Raw genomic sequence first — 27,956 nt, forward strand, 5'->3', positions numbered from 1 at the left:
ATATGAAAGCTATTCTCTATTCTAATGATACCTAATTAGAAAAAACATGGAAATAGATTAAAATAATTAGTTTTAATAAGTAGTAATTGTCAAGCCTTGTGCAATAGAATAGCCTTCACAATTTAGGGATGGAGAATAACAATGCTGGGGAACTCCTAATAGGCACTGGTTTGAATATTAATTTAATTTGTAAAGTGTGTTTAATTTCTTATTTTTCTGGACTACATGGTCCCTACCACGGAGACCCTTGTGTATATGCCTGATGTTACCCATCAGGATAATCACAGAATGGCTTGGGTTGGAAGGGACCTTGAAGATCATCTAACTCCAACCAGTGTATGATGGCTCGTGAGCATCTGAGTGGAATTCAAATCAAGAGGTTAATAACGAAGTACTGGATAGTGTATGTAATGTGTAAGTTTACCGTATGCACATAGTGGTGGGTTGGCTATGCTTACGTATCAGGGCAGTGCTCACCTCGCTACACCTAGAGAGCAGGCAAACCATTACGCCAGCTGCAGCAGGGAATAAAACCAAATCGCTTTGTATTAGTTCCATTCCTTGGGCTTGGGAACGAAGCTGTGCAGTGATCGCCCTGTGTGTCATGAGAGGCGTGCCAGACTCGACCTGGTGGAGCCTTGCAGGCTGTGGGAGCCCCTGGGGGCCCAGCTTTCTTTGAGAAAGTGTCGGTGCACAACATCGACCCGGACTGGTCTCACTTTCTCAACCTGTAGATTGCTCTGCCCAGTTCTCACCCCAAGCTCTTGTTAATGAAAACACCAACCAGGCACAGAAGAAGCAGGAGTTATTTAGTGAAAATTGTGACTGGATTTCTGTATCATACGGTTCAGTAGATCTTCTGCGGTCACATTTAACTGTGAAGACTACTACCAAATTTAAAAATAATCCTATACTTTTATGCTTTTCACATGAAATTTTCCAAGCATTTTGCTGAAGATGCTGGAAATTATTTTGTATGAGAATTGTTAGCGGTGGACTTCAGTACTAGGTTAAAGGTTGGACTAGATGATCTTAGAGGTCTTTTCCAACCTGAATGATTGTATATATATTTCTAAGATGAGGGGAAGTGGCCTCAAGCTGCACCAGGGGAGGTTTAGGTCAGGTATTAGGAGAAATTTCCTTGTGTTTGAGCTGGTTTAAAAAGGACTGAAGAACCATAGCTACGAAGAGGGATCCCTCAGTCCTGAGTACAGCAACTCTGCCAAGGTTAAGAAGACGGAGATCTGAAGGATCAGCCCTGTAAAAGGAAGGCAGGAAGGTGCCAGCCCGAAGTCTGAAGGACTGCCAAAGTCAGCAGCATGTGCTGGTATTGGGAACACAAGGAAACCAAGACCGCCTCTCTGAAGTAAATTTAGTCAGCAGGTTACGAGAGTAAGTAACCTTTGTCCAGTGAACGTAAACAGCTCACATAACATAACCACCTCACGGCCTGTGAGGCCATCGATCGAGCACAGCACTGTGGCTCCGATCAGGCTCACAAACGCCCGCAGGACATAACGTAGGACACTGACAGCGCCTCTTTTCCAGCCTCGAACTTATTTTGGTGGTGTGCGGCGGTGCTGCTGTGGACTGGAGGCCCCCGTGTGCCCGCCCCACGCCGTCCCGCCCCATCCCTCCCCTTCCGGGCCGCCCGCCCCTCCTCTCTCCCCGCCCGCCCTTTCTCTCCGCCGCCGCGCCCGTGGGGAGCAGCTGCGGCCGGCAGGGCCGCCGGGACCCGCCCCGCCTGCTCGGGGCCGGGCACCTGCTCCGGGCCCGGCGGCTCCGGGAGTGGCTCGGCTCGGCTCTGCGGGCGGTGAGTGCCGGGGCGGCGCGGTGTTGTCAGCGGCCGGGAGGGCCCGGCCTCGGGCCCCGCGAGGCTGCGGGAGGGAGGGAGGCGCTGAGCCGAGTCGAGCCGTGCTGGCTCGGTGGGACCCGTGCTCTGAGCCCCGGGGCAGCGCACGGAGGGCAGCGGGAGGCCCCCGGGGTGTCACCGTCCCCCCGCGTCGGGCTCGGCTCCGCGCACCGTCGGGCTCTGCGGCGTTTCCGAAGCGCCCCGAGCCGCCCGTGCCCGAGTTAGCAGGGTGTAAGACAAAGGCTCCTCAAATCGCCGGGAGCCGCGGCTGCCCGCCCGGCTGCGGGCCTGCGGGAGGAGCGGGGCTCCCCTGGAAGTTTGGGTGCCGGGGAGAGGAGGAGGAGGAGGGAGGAAGGCGCCGAGGCACGGCCGGGGCTCTGCGCGGCGGCAGGTCCAGGGCTGGGCACAGGCGGGCGGAGAACTGCGTGACTAAGTCTTTCCCCCGCAAGCCTTCATCTTTCCGCTCCGAAGGGCTAACGAGAAGCTATCGGGATTTTTCTGGCATTTTTTTAATATTGGTGGTGGTGATGAGGTGAGGTTAATTAACTTCCTCCAGAGGCACGCCCTGCTATCCTGATAAACAGCTGTCTCAACGGGTGTCCGTGTCCTCCTCCACACCTGCCCTTAGCGAAATAACTGGTATTTCTGCTGCTGCTTTTGTAAGAGAGACCCAACCGACTTTCCCTCACCGCCTGTGGTGAGATGAGATGAGGTGAGGTGAGATGGGCTCCATCGCCGTGCCACCTGCCTCGTGGGTGCTCACCTGTCAGCAGGGAGCGCAGCCCACGTCCCGCTCCTGCCCCGGGTGGAAGCGGCTCTGTGGGGCAGGAGGAAAAGCCCCGGGAGCCTTCCTGCGGGGCTGGGCTCCCTGCTGGGGCTGGGAGGGCTCCTCGGGCTTCCTGGCTTCCTGGTGGTGGCATTGGTGGTTCTGAGCGTAGAGATTTCTTTTGCTTTTTTCCTTTTGCGATTTACGATGAGAAAGCAAAGGTCTCTGTTAGGGTCTATGCGTGTTGGATGGCATTCGGTAGGCAAGAAGTTATTACAGTTTTTCTTTTTTTTTTTTTTTTGCTTAAACATTAATACGATGAAGGTGTGGATTTCTAACCTGCTTCTGACATCTCTTTACGACCTGGGAGGCAGAAATGGCTGGGGATGGTACTGTGAAATTTAAGGCTCTGTCATAGCCACGTGTTAAAGACCTGTAGTTCAAGTATTTATTTCACAGAATCATTTGGGTTGTAAGGCACCTTAAAGCCCATCCAGTTCCAACCCCCCTGCCGTGGACAGGGACACCTCCCACCAGACCAGGTTGTCCAAGGCCCCATCCAGCCTGGCCTTGAGCACCTCCAGGGATGGGGCATCCACAGCTTCTCTGGGCAGCCTGTGCCAGGGCCTCACCACCCTCTGAGTAAAGAACTTACTCCTTATACCTAACCTAAATCTACCCTCTTTCAGTTTAAGACCATTCCCCCTTGTCCTATCCCTGACCAAGAGTCCCTCCCCAGCTTTCCTGTAGCCCCCTTTAGATACTGGAAGGCCGCTGTAAGGTCTCCCTGGAGCCTTCACTTCTTCAGGCTGAACAGCCCCAGCTCTCCCAGCCTGTCCCCATAGGAGAGGTGCTCCAGCCCTCTGATCATCCTCGTGGCCCTCCTCTGGACTTGTTCTAACACTTCCATGTCCTCCTTGTGCTGGGGGCCCCAGAGCTGCATGCAGTGCTCCAGGTGGGGTCTCACGAGAGCAGAGCAGAGGGAGAGAATCACCTCCCTCACCCTGCTGGCCACGCTGCTTTTGATTTGAGACTGAAATCCGTAATTTATTATGTGGTATAGACGTACCCAGCTCAGTCTTTTCAAGTTGGCATTGTAATCTGTTTTTCTACAAAGGTGAGGCATTGCCTGCTAATTAGTGTCATTAAATGGGTTAGTTTTAAATGAGAGCACACTGAGCTTAAGTTACATGCTCAGTAGATCTGCTCGGATATTTTTATTCTTTTGTTCAAATACGCAGGGGCAGGGGAATACTTTCTGTATATCTCAAGGAATTTCTTGCAACTCATATATTCCTTAATGAGCCTCTAAACTTCAGCTGGGATTGTACTTCCAGTAATAGGTCTTCATCCTTGTGGGTGGAAGGGGAACAATATTTTGTGTGAATGTGTTTTCTTTTTATTTCTTGTTTTTCCCTATATAGCACATAGAGGGGAGTGAGGCCTGGATGCTGCCCTTGCATGGGATTGCTTCAGCACTAGCACGAGGCCCGGCCATCTGCTAATGTAGCTCAATACCAAGGATCGACCTGTGTAAAGCCTACCTTCTCCCACATGCCTGTAAGAAGAGGGTAAAAGCTGAAAAATAGGAGAAAGAGAACACAAATCCTCAAAGCTGCAGAGGCTGAGCCTTTGGGAGGCTGGAGCCGTGCTCCTGCTGGCAGGGAGATGGGCAAGCAAGCTGAAGAGTTGGAGCGAGCTTTGCTGGGGTGGTGGTTTGACGGCGTGGTGTGTTTGGTGGGAGTGCTGACTTGTGGCGCTGCCTCCCGCTGCCACTGGGCACCTTCCTCTCAATCCTTTTGCCATGGCTGCATGAGGAGATGCTACGGACAGGCCTAGGAAACTTGGTTCATGTGGCATGGTGCTACAACGAGTCCAACATAACCCAGGAGATGTGGAGGGCTCTCTGAGAGGGACAAAAGCCCAGGGGGAGGGATTTCTCTTTCCAGAAGAGCACTAATCAAATATGGGAGCGATGAGGGAATTGCAGATGGAAATCAGAATCTAGATCTTCTGCCTAGATCTGTTACCAGATACATTGCCTATAAAAGTAAATGCTTTAGAGATCCCTCAGCTGAGTTTCATTTGCCTCAATCAGCATGTGTGGCTGCTCGTGGCACCAGCGTGCCCCATGTGTGCTGCTGCCAGGACTTACCCCGGGGGCTGGCAGAGCTGTCACTGGGCACCTGTCTGGTGGTGGCTTGCTGGGGACCCTTTTTGCCCTGTGCACGTGGTGGATGTCCCCATGCCACTGGCTCCAAGCTAGGGGAGATCTGAGGCAGGGAGCAAGAGGCAGCCTGGCTGAGGCACAGCTTGGGACACCCTGGAGTCTGTGTGGGGGGTTACAAATCAGGGGTTGGGGGATTGGAGGTGTTCAGCAGAGAAACTGGGGGAAAGTGGGTGTCTGTGGCCCAGCACAGCGCTTGTGGTGGCGGTGCCCGAGCCATCTGGGAAGCACGGAGCTAAAGGACGTGCAAAGTCCTGTCACAGCTGGGAAAACTGTTTTGCAGGGAGGTATTTGTCTGTTCTTACGCTCTTCCCTGGGCACTCTTCCCTGGGCACTCGTTGTTGGAGGTGAGGTTTATGCAGATAAGGTTTTGAGCTGGCTGTACGTACCTAGCACCTCGGCCAGGCACGTGGTGCAGCAGTGCCCAGGGGAGGAGGGCTGTGCGTCACAGCTCGGCTCCTTCCTCAGAGGCAGTGTCAAGGGAGCTTGTATGCCTGGAAGGCCAGCAGGCAAGAGGAGCACACAAGGCTGATGCCCTGCTCGGGCAGTAGCTGGGGGGTTCACATCTGACAAGCTTTGACTCTGCTCCTGTAACTTACTAGAAAAGTTGCCAGTCCTATGCTTCTTGTTAGAGGATACGATAAATGGTTTTCTGTATTGCACTCTGTAAACTGGATTGCAGCTGAACTTCTAATTTGATTGTATTTCTGGCAAATACTTGACTGTCTTGGTTTTGACTCTCAGGTCCTGGTTTCTCTCTCGACAGGCACTGCAGCAGTGCGTGCTCTGGCACGTCCCTTGCAGTTTCTGGTTGATCCCAGTCTAGAAGATAGTCAAACGAAAAGCTTGCAGGTTCCCATTCTCTTCCAGAGCAGAGAGAAAGGATAGTGAGCTGGGTGGGTTTTGCAGTGAGGGTCAGCATCTGTCTGTGACTGCTGTGTGACCCAACTTACGATATATTTGCTTAGCCCTTCTTCTTGCAAAAGGTTTGGGAGGCAGTTGTAGTGACAGGCAGTCCCTTACAAAGGGACAAGAGATGATGTCTCCCTTACACGTGGGACAGTGACAATTAAAGAGCAACTTGGTGGTGGTGAGCACTACTCCTGTTAAATTGCTCTTCACCTTTCCAGCGTGGGGTTTCTTCTGTCATCTTTATTGTGGATGATGGAAGGCACCCAGAAGTATGTAAAGCAGCCCATGCATTTGCAGTCTGTTTACAGAGGAGTTAACTTCTACTCCAGCTGTGTTCTGTCTGTAAGGTTTTAGCTGTTTGGGGCTCACTGGTGTGGGACTGTTTGCATTATCCAGAGCTCCGTTTCCCCTTCGTTCAGCTAGATGATCGTGGTCACTCTTTTGTTTACTGCTGGAGAAAACCAAAGAGGTTGGAGATCGTTTCATTCACAAAAGCAAGTTCTTAGAAGTTGATAACCTTTCCAAAGGAATGTGTGTTCTGGTTGATGTATCCCAAACAATTTCTGGCTGTTCTCACGTTACATCTCTCAAGATACTTCCTCTGGGTCCCTGAAACTACAAGAAAGTGTTGATTTCCAAACGGTACAATCAAGGGGGGGCTGGCAGCAGGCTTAAGGCGGTTTCTCCTGAGAGAGAAGCTGTCAGATTTCAATTCCAAAAGTCAAGGAAAAGGTGATGTTTCCTATTAATATTAAAACCACCTAAGCACAGTTACTGATAACTCCTTCAATGAGTCACGTATTTATTGTCATAATGCAACAAATGTGAGGAGCACTGGGAACCTATAAGCTCACTTCCTGGTTTTAAAAAAAAAAAAGCTTTTTGTATGCTTTCATAGTGACAGCATCCTATAGAGAGCAATAGGAGGACCTGGTGAAATTCAGAATCCAGAGTACAGCAGGTCCTGGCATAGCTGGTTCAAAATGAGTTGGCCTTTAGGAAGCATCTGGATGGCTGATGAGGCAGCTGTAGGGCCTCCACGTGGTTCAAATAATCCTGCAATAGACAGGCTTGGTGCCTGGTACCATCCTATGGAAAGCTTTCTTTTGGCTTGGAACTGTATTGCTGATCTAGGTGAGGTGACTTAAACCTGAATTTAGCGATGTGCTTACAAATTCTACGTAGTTCCTGGTGTTATGCTGGGAGTTTTGTTTGGGGTTGAGCGTCTGCTCCCTTCACGTGCTGCGTGTTGCACCTTTGAATCTCGCTGTGAGAAGATCTCGTAATCCTGGGTCACTCCTTAGGAGGCGCAATAAAACAAGCGAACGCTTTCTTTCCACTAGGAAAAAGGAGTGTCTTCGTTGAAAGTTACAGTCATCTTGTTTATCCTGAGGCAAGATCTAGACATGCTGTCATAATACTTCTCATGCTGCTAGGAAGGTTGTTTAGCTGGACTGGAAAGAATAAGAAATCTTCCGTTGTTTCCAGCTTGATTGATCTGTGGCTTGATGTCTTGGCATTATATTAGTTTCTGTGTGAAGCTTTGGGTGGGGTTTAATGGTACTGTGTGTTTTTGGTGTTTACATACTCCTCCTAAAATGAAGGATAAACTTCAGATCTGAAGGGAATTTAGAAAACAAGACTTTGGCATATTAAAAGCTGTCAGTTTATAAGGAAAAATGATAGCGATGAATCTTCAGAGCTTGTGGGATGTGCATCTCTGTTGTTGGGGGTGTGTTTTCATGTTTCTGACAGTTTCATGTTTCTGTTCAGTTTGGTAGGGTATGTCTGTACTGGTGAGAAATAGGAAATTATTTCAGCCACACTATTACCACTTTTTGAAAAGTGCTTAATACAAATACTGGTGTTGGAGCATCTTTTAACTTTGGCTGTACACTCTTAGAGTAAACAAAGGGTCTAAAGTACATTCATGCTGCACAGTCCTCAAATACATGCCTTTAGGAACTAAGAGGTAATACTTCATATTTGGTTCCTTGAAATTTCAATGTGTCGTCTTTGGGGTACTTTTGCAAGAGATAGTGAAGCAAAAAAAACCCTTCACGCTTACAACTTCATGCCTTGCCACAGGGAAACACTCATTGTGGAGCAAATACTCTAAGGGAACATGAGACTTAATAATAAAAAACCCTAGATTTTTTTTTCCTAGAACTGTGCTATTACTACGTCTTGCAAATAATTGTCTGGTTAGATTATGCTCAGCTTATGAGTAGGAAGCGAATGTTTCCAGAATCAGCCTGAAATACAGTGGGTTATGGATGGTTTGTCTAAGATCCATCTGTGGTGGTAGGCATCAGAAACACGCTGTATGTTCTCTTCTAAGGTAGTGCTGTTCTAGCCATGATCTAATCAGACAAAAATAAGATAGAGCAAGGGGTAGTATTTAATTTGACCTATTAGCATGGGGTGGGAGAGAACAGGCATGTGGGCACGTCTGCTTCTCTGTGTTTCTTATGAGCCTTAAAGCTTGCTGTTTTTTTCTGTCCTTTCGATTTCAGTTGTTCTGGTAAAAGATTGTTATACAAGAAATGACCTGAGTGCATGTGAGTGTCAAAAAGGCCGGGCATGGCTAGTCTAGGGTAGTTCTCCGTCTCCACGAGGGTCTGTGAGCAAGCTTTTAGGGCAAATACCAGAGCATGCATGAAATGACATTGACCTGTGCGTGTTTTTCCAGTTTCAAGTGACTGGTTGTTCATTAATTTCAGAGCTGATGATGGATTTGTTTTTGCATCTATTTATTTCTGGCCTTTACAGCATCTTGTGGTAATTAGGAGTTTTAGGTTTGGGTATGTGGTCCAAATTCCAACTTTTACCTAGCTAACTGATGATAACCTCACCCCGTTTTAATCCTCCTGTTTGCTAAATAATGAATAACTGTTCCATTCCGATTCCCCAGTCACGTTTACTGGTGAACTTGTATATTCTTTCATTACTTGTTTTCCAAGTGTCTGGTAACTTTTTGCAAAGAAGAGCAAGACAGGTAGATTGTATTGATCTATTTCTGATTCCTCTGTATCTTTTATGAGAAGGGATGCCCAGAACTACCTCCAGGATTCAAGAGCAGTGTGTCTACGTAGTGTAGTATAGCAAGTGAAGTATAGAAATTAATCTTTAATACGTGGTTTTGTTAGGATGAAATGTGATGATACAAGTTAACGCTTGATGGAGCAGTTAAAGCTTACAGGAGGTCTGTAATGATGTAAAAATATTGATCTATATTACAAACTTGAAGTTCAGCATATATGATAATGAAAAAAAACATTTTTCTTTGTAAATTTGATTTTAAAACTGGCTGTCTCTCCCCAGTCTGTCATCTATAGCATTTAGTGCCTCTAATAAATACAGCATTTTTTTCAGTTGCTGTAGCTTGTGGGATTATTCACTGCTGTTTTTGAATGTTAACAGCATTAAAGAAGGGAGAGCAATGGCCAAATATTTAAATGCTTTATAACGAAAATAAACTGCCTTCTAAGATCAGTAATTAGGATAAAAGTTACTTGCCTTAAGATGAGAGCTAGAAGTAAAAATAAAACTTGCTAAAAATATGCCACACCCCAGCCCTAAAGCATCTAATATTGTGCTGGTTGAAAACAAGTGTCCCTGTTGCAAATTGTAGTGAATTCTGTTGTCAGATTAGTCAATTGTATCATTTTTACAGCTTCAAGAAATTCATATAAACACGAGAGAGAAGATGACAAGGTCTAGATCAAGATCACCACGATGGAAACAAAGGTAAACATTTATCTATAACTCTATTTGTGCTCTGAAATGTAGCCCTATATAGGGCTTTATAGTGAAGACTTAAAACTTGTGCAAAAGCGAACTGCAATCTGAACATCATATCTTACAAAATAATAATTGATTTCCCAAACTATTTCTGTAACTTTTTTCCAAATCATAATTTTGTTACTATTTTTTAAGCTGGAGATATTAAGGTTTTGGTCTTGTGAAGAACCTTGGTCTTGTGAAGAACCTTGTTCAACTTGCATATTTTGGGACTTGGAATTGCCTGATGTACCAAACCCAAGCACCAAAATAGTTAATCTTATTTTTACTCAAATACCTTTATATATGTGTGTATATATATATATATATATATATATATATATATATATATATATATACACACACACTCAAATAACTTAATGTCTGTGGCTTGTTCCTGTTCTTCCTCTTGGCCTACAGGGCGAGGGCCAGCAGATCGATCGCTAAAAATACTCCGTTCAAATACCTCAAGCCTTTGGGGCTGATCAGTGAAATATGCCTTGCAACATAAGGCAAAATAATAACATGGGAGTTAGTGTCCTTGTTTTTCAGCACTAGCATGGTAGCATGCGTCACTGACGTAAGCCACCAGAAGCACATCCAGCCAACTTCAGGCAGTTAAGTTACCTGCCTAGTTTTAAGGACTTGCAATGCAAACTTGAGGTGTTAAAGCTAGAAGGCTGGAATATGACGTGAAGTTTTCAAAACCTATTAGTATGTAATACAAAACCTTACTTTGTTTTGCTGGTTTTGCGTTGCTTTTTTTTGAAGTAGATGTAATAATTAGGTTGGGGTGACAAAGGGAGTTTTTTGAATAACACAGAGAAATGTTTTTTAGAGAAATCCCACCTACTTGCATACTAGACTGATAATTGGCAATATGTCCTTGGAGCGAAGGACAGAGAAATGCCTGAGCTCTCGTAAAAATGCAAGCCTTAACCAGAACAACCAAAAAAAATTTGGGGTGGCAGTATGGGTGTGAGTGGTAGTTAGCTGCTATAGTTTAATGCAGATCTGTTGCTCTGGCTTTGAACCTGTTTGCAGGAACAGAGGAAATAGTTATGCCAAATTGTACGTTTGCAATATGTGCTCAAAGAAAGCGACTTGAATTGTTTCGTATTGTAGTTCTCAGTCTTTTTATTCAAGAGTGTACAGTGAGTAATTGAATACTCTGATCTGGTTTTGGGCTTGGATTACTTTCAGGTTCTTGCTAGTGGTTTGTGCTGCTTTTCTTTATTTAGGGAGATTTTGGCTAAAAATGCTTAAGTTGCCTTCATTTTTGTAACTGTAGGTCAAAGTTCAAAGGTGAGAAGGGTGCTATTGAGTGGATCTTTGCTATTGAAAGTTCAGCTGCTGAAGTTGCAACAATAGTGCATATGTTCATGCATATGCAGGTACACATGCGCACGCTTTCACAAAAAGACCAAAAAAGTCTTTCTCAAACTTTCTCTTCTACAGGAAAATGTCTACCTGTGTGACATCTGAAGTAGAATATTTTTATAATGTTTTCAATCAACACCTTTTTTTTTTTTCTTGGCATGATAAAAAAGCCTGAAAAATGTGTGTATTGGCATTTTTTTTTTACTTTTTTGCATTTCTTCATGTGCTTTTTTCCATTCCCCTTTTTTCTCTTGGCACTGAAAAAGAGAGGGAATGCTTGAGAAGTGTGAAAATGTGTAACGGTTGTTTTCAGTGTAGTGGAAACTTCATATAAGTGAGACTAATTTTAGTTTTAAATGAAAAAATGTCAGCAGAGGAAAATGACTGACTTACCGATATTTTGAGCGGGTATTTTTTCCTATTAACAATTTCAACAGGGTTGAAAGCAAGCTTGGTATTCCAGCTGGACAAATGACACAATATCTTGTCATGTTCTTAAATTTTCTTACCAGTTGATGAAAATTGTGTACTGAACTATACTTCCTTAGGGAATAAATGCTCTCATTAAGAGGTTGATTTAGTTTTATGGGACTACTCAAAGTGAATTTTATTTTTGCTGTAGGTCCTTATCTCCAGCATTTAGGAGTCCAGAACACCATAGGCAAAGGCATGCTCATATTAATTATGACTGTGAATATAAAAGTTTTCGTAAGGACCCAAAGAAGCCTATGCCTTGGAGAACAGATGATGAAAAATACGGACAAAGCAATTCTAGATTTGCACCTCATGGAAATAACCACCAGAGAATATATGAACGTAGATCACCTTCGCCAAACCTGAAGAGAATTCTCATGGAAGATGCTTATGGTCATAAACCCTACAGAACACATTCATCAGAAAGAACTGAAGGCAATAGGAGATGCCCGTTACCACCAAAATACTCGGAAATGCCATATAAAGAGCATGATCGGCCATTTTACCACCACAGAACAGAAGATAGGTACATGTTTGATCACTACAAAGTCGCTGGAAACGAAAAAGGAATGAAACCTTTTCATAGACCATTAGGGGCTCCATATAAACTTGAAAGAAAATGGCATGAAGATGACTTGAGGCACCAGAGGTTACATGAAGAGAAGTATGTTCAGTCACCCAGAAGAGTGTCTGATGAATTTACGTCAAGGAGCTCTTTACAGAAGAGGTATAGGAATAAAATAATTAAAACCTGGGTATTGTGGTGTAAAGCCTCAAGTGAAAGTCTGTTTTCATTATAGTTGAAGATAACCACCTTGAAACACGTTTGCCACTTTGTAGTTTAATTATGGGCGACTGGTAATAGTGAAGTATTTGTCTTTTAAGTAAATCGTATTGATGGCTAGAGTATGAAAGGATATTATTTCCCTCTTAAGAGCCCCTGCACATCCGTACCTTGGCGTGAGGGATTTTGGGTTAACTTGCCACGCATTCTGCTGTCCAACATTCTTCACATATAAGTTCTCGCTTTCTTCTCTAGTGCAAGTGTAAATTGCTTTATGTCAACACAGGTATCCTGAAGATCACGATTACAGAGAATATGGGCACGCGTCTAAAAGGGCTAAGGAAATGGAGAGGTATGACGGTGGAGAAGTAGCACGAAATTCCAAGTGGAAGCAAGAACGTTCTTTTTCACCCTACCAAGAAAAGGAGGAGCAAAGAAATCTGGGTGCCCAGTCTCACCGGTCGGCCGAAAGGGAGTACTCGGAGGGTTCTGTCACAAAGATAGCCTATGAATACAGTCACAAACGACGCAGGCATCCAGATGGGGAAAAGTCTTTCTCAGATGATAGAGCTCAGAAGTATGTGAAGCAGGAAGACCAGAAATACGGTTCTTCTAAGGGTGCCCGGAATAGCAAAGAGCTAGATTACTTTAGTGGTGGAAGAGCGAGACAGACTGAAGAAGGAGGGCATGTTGAAGTACCTGTTAAATATAGTTCAAAGAAGGGCTGCAATGCATGCATTAACTCTTCCAAGATGGATGTTGATCTGAGATCCTTTAAAAACAAGCAGAAGGAAAGAGTAAGGAAAGAAGGGGAACTCAGGAGTAAAGTAGATTCCTCCAGTAGCCAGCATGATTCAAGTCATACTGTTTCAGATGTGAAAATGTCAGATGTCAACTGTAGGAGGGAGCATCTCACAATCAAAGTGGATATGAAGAAAATGGTGACCAAGTACAGGTATTTCTTTCCCCTCACCTGTTCTTCTTTCTTCCTGTATGCTTACAGTTCGTGAATATCAGAGGAAACAAGTGTTTCCTTAGGAGGTAACAAGAATGAACTAAGGTTGTACCTTTTTAATTTTACTGTTTAAAATGTTGACTTGCTCAGACTGGAAGGTCATAGCCTGTTTCTATTTAAGAAATAAAACACTAGTTCATTTCGTGGAGATGTAGCAGCGAGTGGAAAGAACAGGTATGGCCGATACAAACTGTAATTAAAGTTGCTTATTATAAGCAAATATATTATTTTTTTTTTAAAAAAAAGCAGACATACCCAGTCCTTTGTTCTGGAATGTGATGGTGTTTTTTTGGCTACCTGAGGAGTTCCTTATTTCTTTTGAAAACCAGGTAACCTTTAGTAACCTTTAAATTGTTTAAGTCTCAGTCACACATTCAGATGTTCAAGATCAAGTCCAATAAAGCTGTCAAAAAATTGAAGGTTTTTGGATTGTTATTTATTATTGTAAGGAATGAAGTGGCAATCTGTTGAGGCATCAGAACCGAAAAGTAGTAGAGTATGTTCCTGTCTTGCACGTAGTGCTTGTGGTTGCCTTTAGCATTCCCGTTGTCAGCTGTATGGTGGGGAAAAAAGGGGTAATATGAAAATCTAGGTAGTGGATACATGGTAGAGTAAGCAGCTTGGTTTGTCTAGATATTTTCAGGATTTTCTGGTTTGTTGCCTTGCTGTTGTAGGCAAGGATGTTGTATAATGACAGTAATCCCTTTTGGAAGCTGATTAGCCTTCATTTTAAAGATACTCTGCCTCTTTTCCCAGATATGACATCTATGTAACTTTTTTCCGTTTCCAATATTTCAGAAATACCTAATGCAATTGAGAGTTATAAAGACAAGTTACTGTCTGCATGTAAGGGGCTAATATGAAAGACTGAGGGAAGGAAAGTGATTTTTGTTGAGACATGCATTTACCTTCCTAAACGATAATGTAAGGAAAACAACTTAATTCTTGCTGACTTTTGTTGCAAGCCCACAGGATGATTCCTGTATGTAGTACTCTCTTGCTGCTGGTCTTGAAAGTCATGCACAATGGACATGGTAATTCAATGTGCATGGTTATTTTTTGCAGACTGAAGAAAGTACAGTATTGATTACAGCTTATTTTATGTGTAGAAGATTTGGTTTTGCAACTAAAATTAAAAAAAATTATAGCAAGCTAAAACACTAATTCTGCAGAAGCTGATAACTGGGAGTATCCATGCTGCGTACCTTAGGCACTTAAACACGTGACTGCAAATGACTGAGCTGATTCTTTATAAACCTCACAAGAAGGCAGATCATTCAAATCATCTGTGACAAATGCCTAAAATGAGATTGTTTGGATTCACTCTCACATGCATTTACTGGGGGTAAATAGATGACTTCTGGGACCTGCTAGAGGCTGTTTCTGATGCAATTTTTGCATGAAATTCTACTCTCCTACTTCTCAAATAGAGCATGGACAGGTGCATAATCACTTTGCACGTAAAACTTTCAAGACAAAGACTTCGCTGTCCATTCTGCAGTGTTTGAGTCCTCAACTTCTTTACAACTGACAAGCATTTTCGTTGCGAATAAAGCAGTAGAAATTTTAGTGTTTGCTTCCTTGTCAAAATAGCTCTTACGAAGCAATGCAACTATTTCAGGCATAAAACCTGACCAAAAAGAAAAAATGCTAGACACATTCTTAAGTTTACACACTGCCACTGGAAACGTTTGACTAGGCTCAAGTGATGCAGTTATCAAAGATGCTGCGGTTTTGACATCTGTGAGCTGTTCTTGAAAATAGTCTGGTAGCTCTTTGTAAACAAAGACATAGTTTGCCTCCCAGAATTACACTAAAAAAGCTAACAATCTTCATTTATCTATTTTATTTAGTAATTAGATAAAATTTAAAGTTTACCAGTTTTGTATTGCATACTTCACTGAAACAAGGATTCCCAAGACCGTAGTCGTAGCTGTTTTTTTATTTTTATAGCTTTCCTTATGGCCCTTAGAGTTGCGATTTTGGGGTTGTTTTTAAATTAAAAGCAACAAAATGAGATTTCTGTTTCATGACACTTATTCCTAAAGCAAACTTCTTAATTTATTTTGTTCTACTTTTTTGTTTGAAGTTTTCAAATATTGAATTCTCTTCAAGTGAATATCTGCAATTTTTTATTTTAGGGCTGCTTCTAGTCATACTACAGAGAGACAGATGTCACACGATCTGGTTGCTATTGGCAGGAAAAATGAGAACTTTCACCCGGTGTTTGAGCACATGGAATCTGTAACACGCAATGTTGAAAACGACCCATCAAGAGAATTTACTCAGGAAATAATCACAATTATCCATCAAATTAAAGGTGGCTGTAATGTTGGGGGTTTATATGTATGCATTTATGTATTTATAACTACCGTATAACCTACAAACGTAGGCTGAGGATATAAAGTAGGTGGGTGGAGCATGGTGGTAAGAAGGTATCAGTCCTTAACGGAGGCCTTATTGTGGAGTGTTAAGGTAGAAAGGATTTCTTGCAAGTGCTTAAGATTAAACTCCTTGTTTAGGAATGATGGGGGGGGGGGGGGGGGGGGGAAGCTTATTGTAATCACAGCTTACTAGTTACGTATAGTTCCTTTAATTTTTCAGATTAGCTTTTAGACAGTTGCATCATGTTTAGTGTGGAACTCTGTTATTGAAGGATTCTAGTAGTTGCCATGAGAGAGGTGATAAATAGCCAACTTTCTTCAGTTTAATCTTACTAAATTAAGGAGGTTGTCTAAGTTGGGCTGACCTAATCTCCTGCTTGAGAGTCTTAAACTGCAAGTGGAAATGGTTTGAAATTTAATCTTGGAAGTTGTTTGTATCTTTAACAGTTAATGTTTTTAAAATATAGAGTTTTCTGCTAAACACTTCAAATAGTACAAACAAACATTGTTGTATTTAATCTTTTCACAGCAAATTATTTCACATCTTCTGACATAACTCTGCATGAACGGTTCTCAAAAATTCAGGATAAACCAATTCCAAATACGAATGAAGCTAAAATAAGTTTGGATCCAGAAATTCACAGGTAATTGGTGTGCTTCTGCCTTAATTTATTTGCATTAAGGTGGTTAATCTTCAGGAGGCATTGCACAATATAGCCCAAGTGTTTTTTAACTGACTTTAAATTTTCCATACGTAGTCTGAAAAGAATTCTGTAGTTGGCTAACAATGATCTTGCTATTTATCCTGATGGTGCTTGTTCTTATGTAACTTTCCTGTTTCAGGAGGATTGACATGTCTCTAGCAGAACTTCAGAACAAGCGAACTGTACCATCGGAATCTCCTCAGGTATTATTTAATTTTTTTTGACAGTTATGTCATTTTCACTCAAATGTAAGTAACACTTTTCCCCTTAAGCCACTTCTATGTTCTTTGAAGACTATTAGAAATTGACTATTTTTAAAGAAATGCACACAAGCATATTTACACATACCACAAAGGTGCAAGTATGTGTTCACTGAGTAAAATGTAGATATTTTTCTAGAGTAGCTGGAGGGAGGTTATTCCTGCTCCTCAAACCCCTCTCTGATTTTAAATAGTGTAAATACAAAATAAGTGACTGACATATAGATCCTAATTTCCATCTGAGATTGGAAAAACGGAAAAAACCGTTGACACTTCTTCTATCCAGATGTTAGATTTGCCCAACATACAGATTAGTCCTCTGAATGCTGTTTTATCCGATGTGTTTATTAAGGGATGTGGGATTTTATGTTCCCCTTTTAAGCTATATTTTCTGTGATTTAGTTACCCATTTTTTCTATAGTGCAAGTATGTGGAAAGACAATTTAAGATCTACTATTCTTAACGTTTACTGGAATTTGTGCATATTTTTTTGTTGTGGTAACTCAGTAGGAACTTCTTTTGCTGAAATTCTAGTGTTCTGTTTAATGTTCTTTGGAAACTTGTATCAAGGCAGATGGTGCAAGAGAGGGTAGTTTGGGACAAATTATTGTTACTGTTTTGGTTTTGGGATCTTTGGGTTGATGTGCATCTGTCCTATGTCCAGATGGTTGTACTGCATTAACAAGATTATATATGGGATGCAACCCCTGAAGAACAGAATCGAGTCAGTGTTTAGCTATTATGAGCTAACTTGGCTTCAACCCTTGCTTTTAACTAGAACATTATGAGAGTTTTAGAAGATCCAAATGATCTACGGCATGATATAGAAAGGAGAAGAAAAGAGAGATTGAAGAATGAAGATGAGAGAATGTTTCATGTAGATGGTGCGGCTCCAAGGTAATTAGCTAATAGCAATCCTATTTGCATAAGCCCATGGCTCTCTTCTGCATTAATTTTATTGACGCTTCCACAGTTGCATTCAAATTTGTTGTGATTCCTTCCCCCTGAGTTTGTGAATTTGATTTGTATTGAAATTCCACCGATGTACAAAATTCCACCGATGTGCACTGCAAATGTAGTATGTAATGGGGTATTGCCTTGAAAGAGGTTAAGTTGCAGTAGGGAGGGAAAAAAAAAAGCAAGCTCAAGTTGCAGACCTGAGTAGAAAAAACAAATCTGAAAACACTTAACTAGTTTTCTACTACTTTTTGTGGTATATAACAGCATTCTCTTGATATTTTTGGTTTTTTTCATAAAGTCATTCTAGAATGACTGCGTTGTTTTGCTGCTCTAGTTGTTTGTAATGTTGTGGAATGTCAGAAATTCTGATTATTGGAGAATTGTATGAACTAAAATTAGATTTTTGGAATTGCTTGTTACTGCTCTGAATTCCTGCAGCAGGTTTATTAAAGATGTGTGGCCCAAAGGTGTTTGCTAACCTCAGTCATCCTTTTTTGCTTTGATGTTGTGAGGTTGGCTGACTTGACTTATTAGTGTTAGTAATGTTGACTGAAGATTTGCCAGAGTGTAATGAAATGCATGTATGTTGTAGTCATGACTTGCAGATACCTCTTAATATATTGCTGTTTGTTCATTTTAAATACGGTCTGTAAATGGCAAATAGCAGCAATACATGCGTACTTAGGAAAACTGACCTGTAAAGCTGCAGAGGAAACACTAGTATATTAGGCTTTTTTAAACAAAACAAAAAAAGGAAAATAAAACCAAATTATTGGACAGTTGCTGATAGCCTTTTATCAGCCTGGGGTTGTATCTTTAGTATACGTTTGGCCCAGTTGTCTGGGAAGGCTTTTTCTGCTATTTCCACAGTTGCTGTCTTCCCTACCTTTCATATACACCACTTAAAGAAGGAAGCTCACGCTTCTCTAAGAAGTGTGGCTGTCCTGGGGTGGGGGAGTGTGAAACTTATGCTGTCAGCTCTAGTGGATAGTGTATTGTGAGCTGAGGGCAATAATTGGATGAGGAGGAAGATTTTCCTGAGATTGGGGTTTTTTCATAGTCCACATGTGAGATCTTGGCAATACTTAATCAGCTATTAATTTATTTTACATCCATGAAAACCGTTTCTGTATGTTTTGGGAACTATACGTTTGGATTTCTGGTGATTACTTTTCATGTGTGTTTTATTTAGAGGTTTTATGCATGTCTGTATTAACAAAGTGTCTAGTAAAAAAATCAACATCCACCCCCCCTCAAAAAAAAAAACCACCTGCTTGTTGATGATGAAATGAGCATCAGCTCACATCTAGAAATTTATCAGAGCTTCTGTCTGGTTTGGAATTTTGCAAAATGGAGAGTTTTATACAAATTTAAAGATAGTACAGTACAAAACTGCTGAAATGCAAAAAGCAGGTCAACCGGCAGAGGGCAGTGACAACCAGCTGTGCAGGTGTAGCTGGGTGAGCCAGGGAAACTTGATTTGATAGTGAGGCTTTCAAGAAAGCAGAATATCTCCATTAATTATCACTGCCTAAGAGAATACAGCTTACTGTGTAGTTCTGTGCAACTTGTACACTAATGCTAAGCCCTAGTAATTTTTCAAGTGTCTTAGATCTAGATCGCTTGAAAACCATCACTTTACAACTTCTAAGCGGTACAGATGTTAGAATAAGGTCATTTAAATTACCAGGTGTTGATATATTATGGTTTGGGGGTTTTAATTGTTGTGTCTCTCTCTCTTTCTCTTATGCACATCAGGAATCAGCAAAGCTGCAGTCTTTCAAAATTACAAAACTCTCAACTTGATGGCTTCCAAAAGCCTATGAGGTTCATTAAACCACCTTTCAGGAAATTTATTGGGAAATCTCACCTGGTAAGCCTAAATATAGAAGTAGTAGCTTCTGCATTTTTTTTGATCTTTTATTCATAATTCAGTTTCTGCTGCACTGTTTAGGCTGATATGACTTTAACAGTCTGTGAACTCTTGTCTTTAAGTTCCCAGTGAGGCTTTGTCTTCAGACTTGCTCAACAATAAAAACGGTCATAATTTCAGTTATAGTGCAACAGTATTTCCACAGACATCTTTTGCAGCACAGAATAATGCAAGTGAGCTAAAATCACTCTTACGACCAAATTCTGATTTAAAAACAAAACAAACAAAAAACTAGTTCTTTTGCTTTAGAACACCTCTGTAGTATTCTAAAACAACTTTGCTGTTGTTTTTTTATAACCTAGCAGGGAAGTTGTCAGAAATTTGTTTCTGAAGTCTAGTTTAGATTGGTGATGTTGGGTGTAACTACAGTAGAATGAAAATATTTTTTCAGAGTCTGGAAATAAGGTGTGCAACTCTAGAATTCTTACTGAGTAGCAGGAGCAGGTCAAACTAACTTAGAATTTATAATGTCTTACCGAAATTGATTAATCGAACTACAAAACAGTACAAGCTTCTCTTATAAAGCTACAAACAATATAAGTTTCTGTGTATTGCATTTCTCCCACTTCATAATGTGATACTTAAACACAAATTAGAAGGCCTTGTTACTGAGCAGATAACCTGAGGTAACATGGAATAGTTTGGGAAAAACTAGTTGTCGGCAGCTGGAAGGGAAGGTCTGAATCCTTGGTTTGTGTAGGTAGCATTCACAGAGTCACAGCATGGCTGAGGTTGGAAGGGACCTCTGAAGGTCATCTGGTCCAAACCCCTGCTCAAGCAGGTTGTCCAGGACTGCGTCCGGCATTGTTACTAAAACAGTGTTTCTCCTTAAGAGAGAAGTTATGGAAAGCTCTTATTCTAAAAGCAAAAATGAAGAACGTATTACAGAAATAATTAGAAATGCCGGAAATTATATTCCTAAAGATGGAACGTTATAGAATGGCATAGCTTGTCTGTGTTGATATTGAGTTTATTGAAGCTAGTTTGGGCACTTATACTTTCTTAGGATCTCTTTGTAATGTACTTTAATACTGAAATGGGAAAGACAGTTGTATTAAGTATGGTAGTAATATATTTCTCCCTTTTGGAAAATCCCTTCTAAACAACTACAGTCCTATTTCTGAGTGCTTGTGCTTGTTTAACTTGGGTAACTGGTAAGACTAGAAAAACTTTATTAATTTTGTATGATATTACTCTAAAACCTGTTTTCTGGTGGGCGCAAAACAAGGAGACTAATAGAAATTGTCATTCTTTATACATCATAGTTAATACCCTATGGGCATGGTTCCAGAAGACCATACAACTTTCAAAGTCCACCAAAAGTAGCTTTTATTTAGTCAAAGTTGTGATTGTCACTGAAATGTAGCTGCCTGGCAAGTGTAAGTGTCTCTCAGCGCAAAACAACACAATGCAACAATGTTAAAGAGTAAAGGATATTAAGATTGAGATTGAAGCCCCCAAAACACACACTGATTGCTCGTTTTGTTTGCAGTGACTGTATTACTTACAGGGTGTTAGCTGTTAGTTTGAAATAAAGACTGACTTGTTAGATCTGCTGATGATTCTGAAGACTGCATTTTGGTATCTGCTAGCAAACTGCAAACACGCAATTTTTAGGGAGCTTATCTTCCTTAGGGGAGATGGGATAACTCCTCGGTGCAGTGTATCTTTCAGAAGAGTGTTATCTGTGAAAGCATAGGTATTAAAAATGCAAGGGATGACTCTTCACTATGTCAGGCATGCAGAAGTTTGCAGACGAAGTGGGAAGTTAAAACACTTTGGTTTGCTGTTCACGTGTGCCAGTAGAAGTGAAATGAATCAGTGCTCGCCACCTGGCATAGAGGGGTTACAGGCATTTGGCAAAGGTGTCTGGAGTATGCTAATTGGCACTTCCTAATTGCATCTTCTCTTCTGTTTTTGTTCATTGTTCTTGTTTTTAAATCTTATTCTGCTCCTGTTGTTTTTCTTGTTTTTCTGCTACATCTAATGCTCAATATGTGAAGTAATGCAGAATGAAAGTAGTCTTTTCCCAGGCAGAGCAGATCACTAATACACTAACTCTCATATCTAAGACAATATAAACAGTTCAGCTGAACAGGCTAGCTTCAGTAGTGTGGCATTTCCTGTGGTGTGTGGACATGCTATATGAGAATGTAGGGTCCTTTCTCAAAGGAGGAGTTCTTCAGGACTGGGTGCTATGGGAGCAGAGCTTATCCTGGTGGGCACCTCCTCAAACTTGACCTTCATATATGTAAGGTGCTAGCACTGCTCCACTGTTTACTGTGTGAGTTGAGAACTGGAGTAGTTTCTAAGTGGTCAGTTATAATTTCAGCCACGTGTAACTTGTGAACTGAGCAGGTTTTCTGTAGTAAATTCAGGGCTGCATGACTGTATCCACTACTGCTTTATTCAGAAATGCAATATTAATGCAGTCGAAAGCATCCGTAAAGCAACAAATGAAGGTAAAGACCACTCACGCCTGTTCCTTACAAGAGGACAGAGGTCTGGAATTTGAGATTCAGTCTTCTACTAGAATAGAACTGCTCAGATGTGAATGCTGCCATATGTGTTGGAAAGTGTCAGGACCGTAACTAAAAAGTGATCTTCAGGGAAGAGTGTATTGGATTTAAGAAATGGTTTGATGCAACATCAGAATATTGATGTTGGGCCAACCATATTTATGAAATAGGAAACATCCTAAAATGAAGCATAAACTATGGGAAACAAAAATGTGTGGAAATACTGAGGAAGGGATTGAAATGTGAGCAAGAGCTAAGATAATAGCTGCTGGATAAGAAAGTAACTGTGGTTTTGCTTACTCTTAGATATGTGGGTAGAAATCGTTTTAGTGAGCTCCACAATATAAGCAGAGCTCTCCAGTTTTTGTGGGCAGGTGTCTTATGCTGCAGAAGAGATGTAGCGATAGCATATTGTATCAGCAAAATTGTAAAGGTGTGGAAAACACATGCAAAAGTATGCAGTAGACATCTCTTATCACTTCTGTTTAGAAGTGTTGTACGTGTACTTTTAAAAACCCAGACCACCGGAAATGCACAACAAGAAGTCTAACCTTCAGCACTCCTCCCAGGCTTGGTTGCTCTTGTTTACAGGTAAATATATGTATATATAGAGAGAGGGTACATCAAAGAGCTAGGCTTCAAATGACAAGCATAACAGTGCCAAGACTAAAAAAATATTTAAAAATAGTATTTGACAGGATAAAATACTTCATCTTAAGTTGTAATACAGGATTTAATTTTGTTGTCTGAATTTACTAATAAAGACTTTCCGGTTTTGTTTGAAAAACCGCAATGAAATTTCACTATGTTGTGTAAGAAGGCATGTGCATCAGTACTGATAAAAGATGGTTGCTTAAATTCAAAGCCTGATAAACAGATAACATCAGATGATGTTAGGATGTTGCCTCATGTAAAGACAGATACCGTGTCAGTCCTGTTAAAATAGAGTAAATTATCAAAATGTGATATTAACATCATTTTGGTTCCGTTGGTTTTTTGTTAAATGGGCAATATTAGTCGTTTGCATCAAAATTGAACAGGTAAATCTCCTGTTGCCTACTTCTGGTGTCCAGTTTCCATTGGTTACCAGTATTATCTTTTCAGGACAAGGTATGAGAACCTTTAACAGCGGGCCAGTGAAGGCAATATGCTTCTCATGTTAGTATTTAATAAGTGGGAGATAAGCTTAATCTTGAGAATAACTTTTGCCTCGAAGATGTAGATATCTGTCTAGCCTTGCATGTTATTGACCAAAAGGCTAAAGAATATGAGATCAGAACAAGCACCTACTTGTATTTCTCAATTTTTTTCTTAATTTTAAAGTCCGTTTTAGGAAACTTCTGAGCAGTAGATTGCTGGAGATCTGTAGATCAAGTAGTTCTAATGGATTTTTTTATGAATGTGCTTGAATCTTGGGGTGGAGGGAAGTGTAGAGTGAGGATGTCCATATTTAGCGAAGACAGGCTTTCTTTAATTCCCAAAGTTCTATATTTAACTATAACAAGAAATGTTCTTGAATGGTTTCTCTTCTAGTTTTGCTGAGTTCTCAGCTTTAAAGAAGAGTGAACTTCAGTGGGGAGCTTCCTTATTTAATTATGTAGTGTATGGAGAAATAACTTGATTTCATGGAGTATTTTCATATGCTGATAAGAGAGCTGGGAAGTTTCTGACATGCTTTTTCCTCTGGGTATTTAATTTTTTTTGAAAAGCCATTTTGACTATCTTGATTTCACTTCATAACCTTTCTTCCTCTTTTTTTGTTTCCTGCTGAGTTGCTTCTCTTCGAAGTACTTTTCAAAAGCTAAATAGTTGAGTTGTAGGCAATAATGTTCTTCTAAAAAAAAAAAAAAAAGCTAGTTTAAATTCCTGTTAAGAGTTGAATTGCATTGCAATACTGCTCTGTTGCATTTATTAGCCACCCCAAATTACGAAGTGCTAGAAAACATCCAGAAAGCTTCTGCCACTGGAAAGGTTTGATATTTTGTTAGAGTACAGAAATTCTATAAACAGCAAAGCCTGCATTAGCATTTTATTATAAAATGTTAGTTTACTTGGAAAAATAAAATGTTAGTTTATTTGGAAAAAAAAAAAAAACAGCACTGGAACACTTTTGTGATTCTTCAAGAGGACTTTTAAATGGAACAAAAAAATGAATTTGGCCAAGAGTTCATTAACAATTCAGTTCTGTATGCATTAGAGGACATTAGTACCTGTTGGTATGTAAATGTAAACAATTACAATTGTATACCATGGTTGGAGAGAGTCATATCTTAGCTGTATGGATCTTCTCAAGGTAGCTGTTGTGGGAAAAGTTGGAAAACGGCCAAAATACACAGGTAGAGAACAGTGGCTGGGTGGAGCACTCTGTTTTATGCAACTGTGGCTGTTTGACTGCAGCTGTTCAGCGTGTTGACACAATTTCAGTACCCCTTGTCTGCTCCACTTATTTTTGAAAACAGGTATGTTTCTGTGGCAGGCAAGTGTTTTCCAAAATGCTATTCTATAATGCAAAGTTAAAAGTAGGATCTTCTATGGACCGATACAATGTGGTACACATCTGTTTTCTGGTTGCTCTGGTGGTGTGTGTAGTAGCGTTGCATGTGTCTGCTGTACAACACACTAACCAACAATGACCATATGCTACCCAAGGATGTCCAGAGTACTAATCTTGTTCTTATTCCTGACTCAAGCAATGAGTGCTATTCTACTACACTTCCTGCATGCAAATTGAGGCATCTGTTCTAAGGGGACAGGGGTGCAGAGCCTTAATGGAAGAGATCTGAGCAGGTAACGACCCAAGAGGATGATATTCCAACATGGTGGTTTGTATCATCTCTGGTTTCCGTGGGCTCTGCCATTGCTTCAGCCAACCTGGACTCCAGGCCATTTTCTCATATTCTGGTGCCTTCTAACAGTGTCTTTGTGTCAAACACTGTAAGATTGAAAGGACTGCAATATGTTAGTGTAACCATGGAAACTTTTGCTTTTGACTGTTTTCTTTCATAACTTAACATTAAGCTAATAACTTTGTCTCTTTTCCTCCTAGAATTCTTACTATTCTTCAAAAACAAGTGATACTTTCCCTCATAGACGCATTAGAGGACACCTTGAAAATACAGGACCCATCAGAAGACACTTTAAGGTACAGATCAGCTTTTATCAGATGCATTTGTTAAATAAAATTGAGGTTTTGATCCTGTTGAGTTCAGTAAAGAGACAGATTTGAAAGTATTAAATGACATAGAAATAGTGGCATCATTGCCTAATTGTTTCTATTGAACTAATTTTGGAGGTAAGAAGGTCAGCAGAGCTGAGTTGTCCAGGATTGTATCCATACAGTTGAAAGAAATAAGTTAACTCCAAAGTTGAGAATGGAAAGTGCAGGAAGTGAACAATGACTAGAAAGATAATCTGTTCAAAACCAAGCTGAGCAGCTTTCTTTCCTTCTCCGAATATGTATGGGAGCCTGAACCACTTCCTGAAATAAGGATATTCCGAAGGCAGTACAATTCATGTATTAATACTATTATTTTGATGGCTTTTTCGTATAGGGATTTCTGGGGAACTAATGTTTTGTGTGAACCCTGCACATTGCTATCTATTCATTTTGGAAAAAGAAAGTAAAACTTTATTTTCAGGGTCTCAAGATGATAAAGGGGTGAGCAGGTGTATTACTTCCTGTGATAATGCAGTTTCTTTCTAAAACCTTTTAATTGTAAAATGTATCATGGGATCAGAAAACAAACACTTCCTTCTGCTGATAGTGGCATGCTATGCATGGATTGAATTAGATGTATTTATATCAGAAAAACACAACTTATACTCACTTTCTACTTTACAAGTACCCCTACTAATTATTTAACAGGAGTAAAATAACACACAGACTAGGTAGTGATCTTATTTTGTAGATAGGGGAATTGAAATAAGGCTTTGGGTAAGTTGAGTAGCTGGTGTTTTGGATGAAACTTTGAAGGGTGAGGAGGTTCCTCCCTCTCCCCTCCCTGAAACTAAACATAAGCAAACTGTTATGAAAGTTTTTGGGGCTCTCCTGTTTAGGTATGCTTTGCCAGTCAATCTGCCAGATAGCTAAGCTAACAGTATCAAAAAGGGCTAACTCTATTCTGGTAGTGGTGGTGGTGGGGTGGAACTTTTCCAATCTGAAGCTAGTAAGTTTAAAATGTCAGCCTGACATCTCTATTTTAACATGTAAGGACATCACAGTCTCTTAATTGGTATCCCCTCTGTATTGTCAGTTGGTAGGGGACAGATGGATCATTAGCACTGGCTGCTGTATCATCATATCAACTACCTACATTGCCTCATAATGTAAAGAAAACAAAAGGCTGCCTTAATTTACTTCAGCCAAGAATTCTGCTGGAGATCATGCAGACAGGAAAGTGCTTGCTTAAACTGTCATTGCCTGTGTATATGAAACCTGAACATTGCTGTATCCAGTGATCTGTCCCACGGTGTTTTAAACTTGTAGGGAAAACAGCATTTTCACTGGTATTGCAGTTTCCATATATGTACATTACCTTTTGTCACTGCCATGGAAACAGCATTGCTGATTTGACATTAGTTTCATCAAGTTCTCACATTGAGTTTCCTCCCTCATAACATAAAGGGTTTTTCCCTCTCATGCTGTTGCTAAAACCTGCCTAAGGAAGGCGATTTGATTCCTCTGTACTCAAGAGCCTTCCGCTGATTATTAAAAACAAATAAATATGCTTCTTCTGGATACATAAAACGGAGGAGTTCTAGCTGAATAAGCAAAACCAGGGTTTTATTTAGATTATTTTTGCAAGACCATATGTTTTTCAAAAGTTTAACCTAGTACCAAAAATATTTCTAGAGCAGCAGTTTCATACAAGATCTGGAGAAATCGTATAAAAATTAAAAGGTCTTTTTTGTAGTAACACTTGGAAATGAATCACTAAGCCACGTTTAAGTGGTATGTGCGTGGTTATCTTTTTGAACTAAACTCCGTTCTGTTTTACACAGTTCAGTGTATTAACGGCTGTGGAGAGAGTGAGCACGTGGTACCATGTAGCTGCTTGCTCACTCTCCTCTTGCTCCCACCTCCAAAAGGACAGGGAAAAGAATAGGGAGGGCAAAAGCAAGAAACTCATGGGATGAGATGAGGAGAGTTAAGGAAAGGAAAGAGGATGAATAAAGAAATGATGCAGACAGTTGCTCACCACCTCCCACAAACTGACTGCCCAGCCAGTGCCCAAGCAAGAGCTCCCTTCTCTTAGTTTTTAGCCAAAACACTGGTGTGGTGTCAGTGCTGTTGTAGTCACAAATCCAAAATACAGCACCATGTGAACTGCTATGAAGAAAACTGACTCCATCCCAGCGGCACATTGGTATATGTTTGCTCTTACAGAGCTTAAAGCCATCGGTCCTTAGGCACTGTGATTAGTGTTATTTGTAAAATAGTCTTAATGTAAAAGTAGATGTCACTCTGGCATATTTTTAGACTGCAAGTGAACTGTTTTCTCCTGTACCTTAGACTACCTCATTCCTCTGACCTGTGTATTGAGTTCAGTACCTACATACCGAATGTATGATCTGTTAACTTCCTCTACAGCTGATTCTGCTGCGTTAATAATACCTCTATTTCTCTTCCTCCCTGCTTATGTAGATACTTGAGTTGAAACTTAAGTGTGTGTATAATCTCACTTTCAATATCTTGTACATTTTCTCCCTTTCCTATTCAGTCTGCTCCTTCGCTTGTTGCTGTACAAATGCAGTGACAGACCACTAAGGCCTCCTTTCTAGCCACCTACGTCAGAGCAGAGAACCACAGCAGTTGTGGGAGAAACGTAACGTTAACTGTGTTCAGTGGCTTAATTTAGCATTGAAAATGCCCTTCAGCTCTCCCTATGGTAGGCTTATATCTACTTAAGGAATTTACTTGCACCTAATTGTGTTGTGCTGAGACTCAGATGCTCTTTTCAGTAGAGGAGTGAGTTAGCATTTAGTGGCCTTTTGCAAGTATGT

General features: G+C 41.0%; 1 protein-coding gene across 2 annotated transcripts in view; it reads left to right on the top strand.

Moving 5' to 3' along the window:
- The first annotated feature begins 1,673 nt into the window (after positions 1 to 1,673).
- BCLAF3 (BCLAF1 and THRAP3 family member 3) overlaps positions 1,674 to 27,956 on the top strand; it is a 34,186-nt gene continuing 7,903 nt past the window's right edge. For both annotated transcript variants that reach the window (XR_007707894.1, XM_035542035.2), the window contains exons 1-10: positions 1,674 to 1,813; positions 9,434 to 9,507; positions 11,543 to 12,121; positions 12,465 to 13,133; positions 15,335 to 15,513; positions 16,107 to 16,221; positions 16,421 to 16,484; positions 17,320 to 17,438; positions 19,260 to 19,374; positions 25,000 to 25,095. Coding sequence is in view for 1 of the 2 variants with exons in the window: in XM_035542035.2 (XP_035397928.1) it covers positions 9,467 to 9,507; positions 11,543 to 12,121; positions 12,465 to 13,133; positions 15,335 to 15,513; positions 16,107 to 16,221; positions 16,421 to 16,484; positions 17,320 to 17,438; positions 19,260 to 19,374; positions 25,000 to 25,095 (1,977 nt within the window). In the remaining variant the exon portion in view is untranslated. The remainder of the gene's footprint in view (positions 1,814 to 9,433; positions 9,508 to 11,542; positions 12,122 to 12,464; positions 13,134 to 15,334; positions 15,514 to 16,106; positions 16,222 to 16,420; positions 16,485 to 17,319; positions 17,439 to 19,259; positions 19,375 to 24,999; positions 25,096 to 27,956) is intronic.

This window comes from Cygnus atratus, chromosome 1 (genome assembly GCF_013377495.2).
Source record: "Cygnus atratus isolate AKBS03 ecotype Queensland, Australia chromosome 1, CAtr_DNAZoo_HiC_assembly, whole genome shotgun sequence".
NCBI classification, from domain to species: domain Eukaryota; kingdom Metazoa; phylum Chordata; class Aves; order Anseriformes; family Anatidae; genus Cygnus; species Cygnus atratus.